This window comes from Dreissena polymorpha, chromosome 14 (assembly GCF_020536995.1).
Source record: "Dreissena polymorpha isolate Duluth1 chromosome 14, UMN_Dpol_1.0, whole genome shotgun sequence".
Classification (NCBI taxonomy): domain Eukaryota; kingdom Metazoa; phylum Mollusca; class Bivalvia; order Myida; family Dreissenidae; genus Dreissena; species Dreissena polymorpha.
The window spans coordinates 9,963,172-9,974,870 of record NC_068368.1 but is presented as its reverse complement, the minus strand read 5'-3'; the positions used below and the strand labels follow the sequence as shown (position 1 = coordinate 9,974,870).

At 33.6% G+C, this 11,699-nt stretch overlaps 1 protein-coding gene across 1 annotated transcript in view; it reads left to right on the top strand.

Moving 5' to 3' along the window:
- The first annotated feature begins 84 nt into the window (after positions 1–84).
- The window catches only part of LOC127859014 (protein KTI12 homolog), a 31,311-nt gene continuing 19,696 nt past the window's right edge, over positions 85–11,699 (top strand). The window contains exons 1-6 of the mRNA XM_052396400.1: positions 85–475; positions 5,261–5,312; positions 6,515–6,567; positions 7,059–7,114; positions 9,813–9,892; positions 10,428–10,587. Coding sequence (XP_052252360.1) covers positions 325–475; positions 5,261–5,312; positions 6,515–6,567; positions 7,059–7,114; positions 9,813–9,892; positions 10,428–10,587 — 552 coding nt within the window. The 5' untranslated portion in view covers positions 85–324. The remainder of the gene's footprint in view (positions 476–5,260; positions 5,313–6,514; positions 6,568–7,058; positions 7,115–9,812; positions 9,893–10,427; positions 10,588–11,699) is intronic.

Here is an 11,699-nt window from a genome sequence, read left to right as displayed (position 1 = left end):
GGAGGTCACTGTTCTAGGTTTGTATTTACCGCGGTTACAATCTGCTATACATTTCCAGCGGTTATAATGTGCTATATATTAAGAGCTTATTATGATCTAATCGTTAACAATGCTGTATAGGCTCATTTTAGGGCATATCGTTTTGTACAATAGTTGTTATGCCATTTTTGAAAGCTTTTCAACATGCCTAGGCGTAAAAATCTAGAAATTGTTAGTGCGATGCAAGATCTAATATCTAATAATACAATTTTCTTTCCGACAGTTTTGGAGTTCGGTTCGTTCTGAGACAAGATGGCAGCGCCCATAACAAGAAATTAATATAAAATGCCTTTCATACTTATTTGTGGGTATCCGTCCTGTGGGAAGAGTAGACGAACTGAAGAATTGAAAAAATATTTTGAAAACGAACAGAAAAAGACCGTTGTAGAAGTCAGCGATCACAACACTGGTGTCGATCGCAATAAAGTATATGCTGGTAATAATTGATGGGAATCTGGATATAGTTGAGTTTCGGAAATTTTATGTTTCGACTTATTACAGTTGCTATTTTGTATATGTGTGTGATTTTTCATAAAGGAAATCAGTACCAAAAATAATTGGTCACAAAGTGTCTGAAGTATACGGCTTTCAACTTGTAAAAAAGCTTTTAATACATTTTTCTACTTACGTGATTTAATGTACATATATACATAAGTTAATTGATTACTTTCAGGTCAGCTGAATTCTTAATAAAGACACAGAGTTTAATTTAAGTTTTTATTAAGATATTGTATAGCATGTAACTACATCTAGCGCTTCGGTTAGTGGACGTCCAGGCGTAAATTACACCCAAAATTGGCAGTCGTACATCAGTTTTACAAATGGTGGAAGTCACTTGGACATCCGATTAACCGCATGTATACTGTTTTCTAAGACACGGGACATACAAATAACAACAGTTAAACTGGCTTTTCACTCTGTTAACTACGCTCCGCGCTTAATCAACATAAAAGCGACATGGGGTAATGAATAAGAGATAATATGATTATAGGTGCTACCTTATTTACGGGCAAAAGCTTTTTAAGTGTTTTTGATAACCATTTATTTTATATAAATATATGGAAATGATTGTGTTCAAAATATTATAATTGTTGCAATAATTTAGTAACGCATAAAAAAAAATCAATCTTAAAACGAGTTACATGTTCTTAGCTTAAAGATCTAGAATCTTATAATTTTTTTGTTTTCTAGCCACAGGAATTTAAAGGCTGTGGTATAGTGGATGGGGTGTCTGCTAACTGGCTTAGTCACTGGGAGGTCTCTGTATTAATCCCTTTAGTGGAAGCATTCTTGAGATAACCCTTAAAACATACTATGGCCTACTATTTGGGTTGAAAGTCAAGAAGACCTACAAGGTAAAAAGAGAAATGTACGTCGAAGTACAATAATTGTATGTCAACATACAAATATAAAATGCACTTCGAAGTATATATTTGTACGTCAAAGAACAATTTGTACTTCCGACATACATGTTTGTACTTCGACATACACATTTTCTGAACAGCCAATCAAAACCTTTGTCTCTGGAGCCACTTTACTTCAGATTTATTCATAATACATGTTTAAAATCTCTTTTTTAATTGAGGACAAAATGAATAAAAATATTAGAATGGCAAAAAAACAGCACATAAAAGTTTCAAGTATTGAATGCATTAAAATAAATTATATACAAATTTGAAGACGATTCAATTGTTACCTTTTTAAAATTAAAATTATTCAGCATATTGTGAGTATTTATTGATCATGCAGGGCGGAGTATCACGACCGTCCAGCGCATTACTATGTAGGAAATTCCCAACGGTAACCAAACAGTTACCAAATATTAACAGGATAAATTATGTATAATAACCTCCCCATTGGTCGTATTTTGTGATAACCATAACTTGCATAAGTCAGAGGTTAATCCCGCCACTCCAGGTCAATAAATACGCACAATATCTATGAGTTAGCAGTCGATAGTCGCATAATTTGATATAAATTATAATAATAATAATGTTCAATGTCAAATATCTCTAAAAGCAAAACTCGCCACAAATCAAAAGTCACTGTTTTACGGCCATCTGTTTACCGGCTTATCTCCAGTTGATGATGGTTCCCTGCCATCTGTCAAAGTCTCATGTAGTCTCCAACCTTTAAGTAAATGAGTGAATTGCTACTAAACAACTATGTTTTCCCTATCATACGCACACAGAAACATTCTAAAATAAAGACATGGCAAGTGCCCCTACAGATAATTGTGTCTGCTAATGAATGATGTTTTTTTTTTGAGAGTATAGCATTGCACTCCAAAATTATTTAATATATTGTTACCTTTAATATATTGCCGAATCTCAGATTTCTGTCGTATTTATTTGCTTTGATCTTTTCGATATCTTATTGTTATTATTATCCTGACAAATATAGAAAGACAGTGTCGGTTATCCTCATCACACCTTTTTAACATAAACAATTACTTAAACAACAATTGTTTCTTATGAGAAGTTAAATGCAAATTGTGAGTAATTAATTACTTATGGCGAGTAAGTTGTGAAAACGATACCCGTTACAAATTGTATGCGGTAACAATTTGATTTCAGTACAAGTATATTTCATCATGTCCATTTATAGAACTGAATTACACAATTTTTTTTACAGCCACATGATAATATTATTTAATGATGCCATGTAAAACCCGTTTTTTAATAACAGCGCAAAGTTTATTGCTGACAGAGTCAAGTTCCACGCATGAAAAGCTTGCGTGTCAAAACAGTCCATGTGCCGTAATTAAATATAGAAGTGCAACTCGGTATATTTGTATTTTAACATGAAAAAATACATTGTCATTAATGCACACAATGAGATATTATTGATATATTGAAACTATAGAAAAAATACTTAATTTACAGTAATAAATAAAATTAAATTCGCTCATTGATTGGTCGTTATGAACAGTGCTAGATGCTTGCAAATCGCGTCACTTGATTTATGCATGTTCTATGGAAATGATCCCATCCAAAAACTCACTTTTCATATGCACTTGCTTAAAATGGCGGACATTTGTGTTTATAAAATTCTTATACACATTATTGTCAATACTGGTCATATTTTGGTTTTGAACATTGAAATTGCAATTTTATTCTGGATTATATTTTAATTGATAGTGTTGTAACATGTATGTATCCAGCGATCAACACAATATGGTAGGGTTTACTAAAATGTCCATTAAAAAAAAATTGGGGCTTCCAACTGCATTATTTGGAACGTCCAAAATTTAAGGCTTGGAAGTCAGGACTTCCAACTTTTCAAAACTAGTGGAAGCGCTGTACATCAAATATCTATTACCAATGTTACATGTCTGGCCCAAATCAAATTGCAGCCACAGCCTTTTTTTTCTAAACCATGAGAAATCTTCTTAAAGTTATGATCTTTTTAAATATTTCTATGCATCCCAACATAATTGGAGCTCTGTCTGGAATGATACAATACACAACAAGGACATGGTATCAGGTTGCTTTTATGGGTTATTACACAGTATTCATACAAGCAGATTCTGTGAAACCTGTCAGACTTATTATACTAAAACACAATGTCTTCCAAAAAATAGCTTTAAATTAAAAAGTTTACTTGTAAAAACACATGTGTATGATATACCAAATGCTTGACATGATTCCATCCTTATCATACAAAAGATTGTCTGGATTGGACAAAAGTGTGCATGTAACTGTCTTTTAGCTAACAAATTGAGATACCTCCACATTGAGAATAACAGTGATTTGAATACATTACTAAGGTTAAATTTATAAGGATTGATGGGAGGTGAACTTAATGTTGAGATTTATTTATTAAAGATAAAAATTAAATGAGTCTTGTTCTGAGAAAACTGGGCTTAATGCATGTGCGTAAAGGGTCGTTTCAGATTAGCCTGTGCAGTCCGCACAGGCTAATCAGGGACGACACTTTCCGCCTAAACTTGATTTTCGGTAAGGAGTGACTTCCTTGGAATTAAAAATACCATAAAAGCGGAAAGATTCGTCCCTGATTAGCCTATATACCTTTTTCCATTGGCAATTGGTCCCCCTACAGGCCTCAAATTTGATCCAAAAAAACACAAAAAACACTGATTCCCCCAGTTTTGTAAAAATCTTGCTGACATTCAGTTGTACATGTACCAGTGTTTCACAAGAAATACTTGTCAGCTATATAGTGTTTATCAAGTCATGAGTAGCAAATGATTCAAACCAAACTTACTAGTGCAGAGGTATACAGAAGCAGTAACTTGGCTTTTTTCTCTGTCATTTTTTATTCCGCAACAAGAAATTTAAAGTGTGTGCATAAAATGCATGCTACATATTAATACATACTTATCTGAACATTAACATAGTCATTAAATTGAAAAAAAAATTACAAACTAATTGCGTTACAATCATAATGTGACATTACAGGGTTTTTTTTCCCACTTTTTGGGAAGATAGCCCATGGCTTTGGAATTGGGAATTTTATCAGCATTTTCATGAAATTGGGAAAATAAATTCATTAGCCTTTTTTTCCACACGAAAAGTCCACTGATTAGGGAAATACTAATTTTGATTTAACTCTTTAATATCATTCAAATTAAAAGAAAAAAAATCATATAATACTTTGTTAGATGTAATTGAATTGAAATTGAGATAAAATACACATAAGACTTCCTTCTAAAAAAAAAAAAAAAAAATTTTTTTTTTTGGCAATTGGGAAATTTTTGCCACATTTTGGGAAAAAATATACTTTTTGGGATTGGGAATATAGCCGAATTTCGGCTATAAAATCGGACCAAAAAAAAACCCTGCATTATAAACCTAAATAATTTGATATGCACTATTAAACTTTGAAATCAAAACACCATATATGTCTGCTCATAGGCCAAACATCCAATCATATTTTTGCAGAATATTTTAATGCAAGAATGTAATTATCTTATGTAGTTTTATACATCTTTTTCCATTATTCAAATGGAAAATGTAAAGATCATCCTAGTAAAATTATGTATTGCATAATTTTATCATTTAGACTAATACATTATTATGACTTGGCAAACTATTAAAAAATGCCATCACAATCCTCTCAAATGCTCTGACTTGTGATCTTAGATCTGTCACTAATTAGATTGACTTGCAGTTAATGGTCAGAGTCACACATAAAGGTCACATTGTGTTCAAGTATTTTAAACATTTGTCAAAAATGTCTTTTTCCTTTGTATCTTCAGACTCTAAAGAAGAGAAGATTGTAAGAGGCAATCTGAAGTCGTCAGTGCAAAGGTAACGTTCAAAACATCAGCATTTAAATAAGGAAAAATAACAGCTGATAAGCTGTATTGTGTGTAAGAACCAGTGGCTGATAAGCTGTATTGTGTGTAAGAACCAGTGGCTGATAAGCTGTATTGTGTGTAAGAACCAGTGGCTGATAAGCTGTATTGTGTGTAAGAACCAGTGGCTGATAAGGTGTATTGTGTGTAAGAACCAGTGGCTGATAAGGTGTATTGTGTGTAAGAACCAGTGGCTGATAAGCTGTATTGTGTGTAAGAACCAGTGGCTGATAAGCTGTATTGTGTGTAAGAACCAGTGGCTGATGAGCTGTATTGTGTGTAAGAACCAGTGGCTGATAAGGTGTATTGTGTGTTAGAACCAGTGGCTGATAAGCTGTATTGTGTGTAAGAACCAGTGGCTGATATGCTGTATTGTGTGTAAGAACCAGTGGCTGATAAGCTGTATTGTGTGTAAGAACCAGTGGCAAGGTTAGCATAGTTGGTGGAGCGCCATGTTAGTGTTCCAATGTTTGTGGGTTTGAGCCCAGCACTGTATATATATTTCTTCTTGGAGTTACTTTAAGGATAGCTGATTCATATTTTATTCATATTTAATATGTTCATGGTCATGGTCATATTAAAAAAGTTAAAGGTCAATTTTAGGAAATTGTGTTTTTGACACTTTCTGGAGCGTTCAAGGTCCAAGGTCAATCAAAATACACTGTCAATTGTCCAATATTTGATATTAGTACCTGACACTTTGTCCAAATCATAGCCATGTCCATCAAGGATGAGTTTTCAAATAACTTGAATATAGTTTGTCAGCATGATCAGAATGAATGTCCGGAACACAAAAAACCCTGTCACAAGGTCAAAGGTCAACATCACAAATCAAGGTCAAAGGTTAAACCTAGTCTTTAGCAAATTAACGGTTTTTAAATAATTTTGTAGTAGTTACTAGAATATTATGAAACACATATTGTATTCAAGTCTACTGGATGGAGGTCAAGGTCGCAATTTAAGGTCTAAAGTAAAACAAGATAAATAGATCAAGATTCCTCCAATCTTGACCTGAATTTCTTTAACAGATGGGCATACTAGATCATATCTTTGCGACTTTGTAGTTGAACTAATTTAACTACATTTGTATTACTTGTATTGTGTTACTCACAACATTTATATAACATATTGTGAAGTTGATTTTTCTTCTTCTAGAAACCTGAGTAAAGAAACAATTACCATACTTGATTCATTGAATTATATTAAAGGTGAGTATATTTCTTGTAAGAATTGTAATGTTCATAGTAATGTTGCACTCAAGATGTGATTTTAAAAGAACGTGTGAATACAGCATACTTGGACTTACTCTCACAAGTACAAATTGATTCAGTTTTTCATTCATTTATTGACATGTCATGTTATTTTGAATTAGCCCCTGTACATAAATAAATAGCAAGATATAGGGAAAAACAATTGTATGCAATTTCCTATAGGGTTAAATGGAATTCTGTATGCTTGTACGTTAAGAAACATAAATAAACTGCAGCTTGTTTGCTGGGGTTTCATATATTGTCATTTACAATAATACGTGTCAGACAAAATATTGTTTTCACAGTATTTTTAATGTTATACCATACTAGTACGCAATATCTCAGATATTATTGAAAGCAAGTCCGGGCTAAAGTGTTATTGGCCTCATGGGGAAGAGTATTTAGTTTGATGTCTTCATCTAATCAATATTACCGTCTTGCTTCTTCAGGTTTCAGATACGAGTTGTATTGTGTAACAAAAGAGTGCCAAACAACACAGTGCGTGGTGAGTAACTAACGTGCCATCTTGAAGAGTAATATAGCTCTAGTGATCTTCCAGTGTTTCTACATGCTTTAAATAAAGGAGCCAAAACCAGTGGTTAAAGTAAATTAATGATCTTTTTCCGTTGCCAGCAATGTAACTGTATGATCATGGAAATGTGCAGGTGGATCAAGCAAGTCTGATTTGCACCACAAAAAGTTTTCACTTTTTTAAGTTCGGATAACCATAACAAATTACTTGCTTGTGCTAGTACCTTTTCTCCATGACCAATACTTTCACGCTAAATGTTAAATAGTAGGGCTTTAAAGATACATTCGAATATTCGAATTACTCGAATACGGCTGTGGACGAATCGTATTCGTTATTCGCCACCTCCTGAACCGACAATTTGACGAATACAAACAACGTGGTTTCGAGATCGAAAGTTTAATCATCTTATTTTACCTTACAAATGAAGTTTCATACAATAAACCCCTATATTTAAATGTTCTTCTCCTTATTCTGGCGTTTTTATGTCCCCCACCCACCATAGTGGGGGACATATTGTTTTTGCCCTGTCTGTTGATCTGTTGGTCTGTTGGTTGGTTGGTTTGGGCCAACTTTAACATTTGCAATAACTTTTGCAATATTGCAGATAGCAACTTGATATTTGGCATGCATATGTATCTCATGAAGCTGCATTTTGAGTGGTGAAAGGTCAAGGTCATCCTTCAAGGTCAAAGGTAAAAAAAAAGTCAAAGCGGCGCAGAAGGGGACATAGTGTTTCTGACAAACACATTTCTTGTTCATAATGTTTACCCCACCCACTATGTTACATAGTGAGATTATCAACACAAATGGTGGGCACCGGTTAAATATTTTCGACATTGAATTGAAAAATCTTTCGATGGTTGTTTAATGTTTAATACAAGTGATTTGATGCTCAAACATACACACAAAGGATTAGAGTTGTGGTCAGTATTTATGGAGTAATGAAAACTATTTCTTGTTCAATACTTTTTCTATTGTCTCACTGTTTTTATTCAATATATCAAATGAGCATATGTCAGATAGGTGACATTGAAATATCATCTACATCACCTATCTGGCATATGCTTATTAAATAAATGTGAATGGGTACTGTCACTAATGTGTCAACTGTTGACTCTTAATTGTTCTACTCAAGGATTGTGTTGGTACTAGTCATGTTTTCTCAAAAGTTTCAAAACTGTGTTCAAAGTTTAGGCAGTTTTAGTCAGTGTTTTGTTATTTCAAAGTGTTATATATCATATTTTCAGAATGCAATGATACTCAATTAATCAAATTGACAAATACTCATATTTCATACTATATAATGTCATGTCAAGTTGTCAGTATTACTTTTGTTCAGTGAAATTCATATTCAAGAATAAATATTCTTATTCGCCACCCTGTATTCGTGATTCGTATCGTATTCGTCACCTAGTGTATTCGTTACAGCCCTATTAAATAGCTCCTCAAATGAAGTCTTGGACGCCACGATTATATGACTGGCTAAGGTAAATAAAGAAGCATTGCATATTTGAGTGAAGGTGGGATCGCAATATAACTCTACCACACCTGAAAACTGATCTGACAAACATTTAAATGTCTTACAATTATATGAGTGCTGTCAGGCAAAATGAACACTTCATATGTAACAGTTCAAAAACAGGCCAAAAAAGTAGTCACTATGTACATGTACTAGCTGTTGGATAAAGGCAAGGTGTGGGATAAACCTTATCTTTATCCAATGGGTCTTAATTTGTTATATAAAACATTAATCTGTTGGATGAATTTCAATATCTTACAACACTACATCTCTAGCAGCATGGCAAAATGTCAGACAAGTTGTAAACTGACAGAACTTGGTGTCTTATCTGTAATTTTGAGGTTTAAAATAGTCTGTCATTGTCTCTTAATGTAATATATGAGACATGCTCTGGGAAAACGGGACTTAATACATGTTTGTAAAGTGTTTTCACAGATAAGCCTGTGCAATCAAGATACTGCACAAAGGGGGTTCATTATACAGTGCAGTAAATCTCTACTGTTACAGTCAAAGTTGTTTAGGTAGAATAGTGAAGATTATCGCTGCTTGTTAACACTCTTCATCCCTAGTATGTGTACTGTTGTTTTCAGATATGTGTTTTAATCAGCCAACATGCAGTGGATTGAAGACAATGTATGATATTATAAGATAACTATGAGTGGTAATTTTTGTGCATTTATATGAGAAAAATAAATAATTATTGAAAACTAATCAAACTTATTTTCTTACATTAATTTCAAACATTAATAATTGCACTTGAACTTAATGATGCTGATTGTAATGCTCGTTTGAGATTGGCTATATTGCTTCAATCACTCTACAGGTCGCAGTGGTGTAGTGGATGAGGTGTCCACCTAGCGATCAGGAGTTCGTAGGTTCGATTCCTACTCTGGTAGCGTTCTCATTTTCTCCTCCATAGACACCAAGTACTGGTTCTTCCCAGGAAACGGACTACCTGCCTATAATACTCGAAAGAGCGGCTGGCAGTAAACAGAGATAGATAGCAACAGGTATTCAGTCCCGCTAATTGGTTTACTATCACTTTCAAACAATGGTTGACTCTATTGGCCTTAAAGAACTATTTTGCAAAAGTATAAAACAGTATGCTTTGCAAGTTCATGTAAATTGTAGTACAAACTTTGTGATTTTCAGATATTCTGTGATACCAGTAAAGAACTAGCAAGTGAATGGAACAATAGCCGAGCTGAGGAAGAGAAGTATTTGCAACAAATGTGAGAATAACTCCTTTGTCTTTATCTTAAATTACTAAATGTTCCACTGTTTTGTTAATGGGATGTTGAAATTTATAGCAGATTTACCCAGAAGTAGTTTGCTTTCAAGTCATTCCGTCGGACCAAGACTCAGGTTATGCTTAATTGTTCTCTATGGCTTGCAATATTAATTTGACATGGACCTTTATGGCTTTAAATGGAATTCACATAGTTTTTATAGAAAGCAGTATTCTCTGGTCTAATTTTGTTTGTGTGTGGATAATTATATCCATTTGCATCCATGTAGTTATTACATGTATGAAACTGACATTTTACACATCTTCAAAAGATAGATGATTCTTTATTACTTTGCTGTAATTACAGAATTGCATGTGCTAGAATTTTCTTATATTGCAATTTTAAAATGATGCTATTTTACAGAATTTCAAGTTTACCATGGAACCTTTCTTCCCCTTTCTCAACTTCGTCAGAGCAGGTTAGGCTCTTTCCCCAATAAATAAAATAAAAGCCCAGATGTTGAATCATTTTTATTCAGATTCGATGGCCTTGTGCAGAGGTTTGAGGAGCCCAGGTCCAATAACCGCTGGGATAGTCCGCTGTTTGTAATTCAGAAGGATGATATGTTGCCGTTGGATGCGATATCAGACGCTCTGTTTAAGAAGAAGGCTCCGGCCCCCAATGCCTCCACGGCACCAGTTTGTAGATTTATACTCAGTTGAAATAGAAAAGTCCGTATTTATGAAAATAACTTTTAATCTCCTCCACATTTTTTGTCTAGTCCCAAATCCCAATGCATCAAGCTTTGTACAGCTTTCACAATGGTTGAGGGTATGTGCATAAATGCATGTGTAGGGAAGTCACTCCTGGCTTGATCATTCTTTATGCAATTTTTAAAATAACTTACTTAAATGGTTAACTACTAGAATATGTTGTGTTTATCCATTAATTTAATTAAACCTTTCCACATGTGTACAGCATGAGGAGATCACATGTTTCATGTAAAATTCAATGAGAAATTTTGAAACAACTCATCCATTAATATATACAATAGCATGAAGATATTAATATTTCATTTACAAACCATCTTTCTAGATAAAGGATCAAAATCGCACATTGTGGTTTATAGTCAATTTGTTGTGGTCTGAGGCTTTAAAAAAATGTTAAACCCTAAGGTTTGCATGAAACTTGTGTCTCCGAATCAGCATACCCCAAAGAGACTAGCATTCAGTATATGGCAGGTCCTTTAATTCTAAAAGTTAGGAAAAAGCATAACCAGTTAAATAAAAAAGAGTCTTCAAAGCCTTATCACATATGTTTGCATGTATTGGAAGTTAATTATTAAATGCTTTATATTGATAAATGTAAACATTGTATCTAAAAAGCTCCAGTAAAAAACAAGAATAAAGAAAGAAAAAACATAACCCTCAACTGGGCTCGAACCACTGACCCCTGGAGTAAAAGTCTATCGCTTAGACCACTGGGACATCTGTGCTCATACAATGTGGGATGTATTTTATACTTTATAGAAGCAATCCTCGTAGTATCACAAAATATAACAAATGAACAGAACTCGCAAAATTACTCAATCGTTTTGCGCTGCAACGCATTATAATTTTTAGGTGTTAGACATTGAAAGATGCATATAATTCATATTTTAGAGCTTGGTTAATGTTCAGTATTACTGTTTCCTCACAAACATCATAACTACAACAAAAATTTGCGAATCCGAAACATTTTTTTAAATTGTCAATTTACCAAAACGTGAAAAGGCCCCTTTAATTGAAAACAAAGTGAAATTATTAGTCAG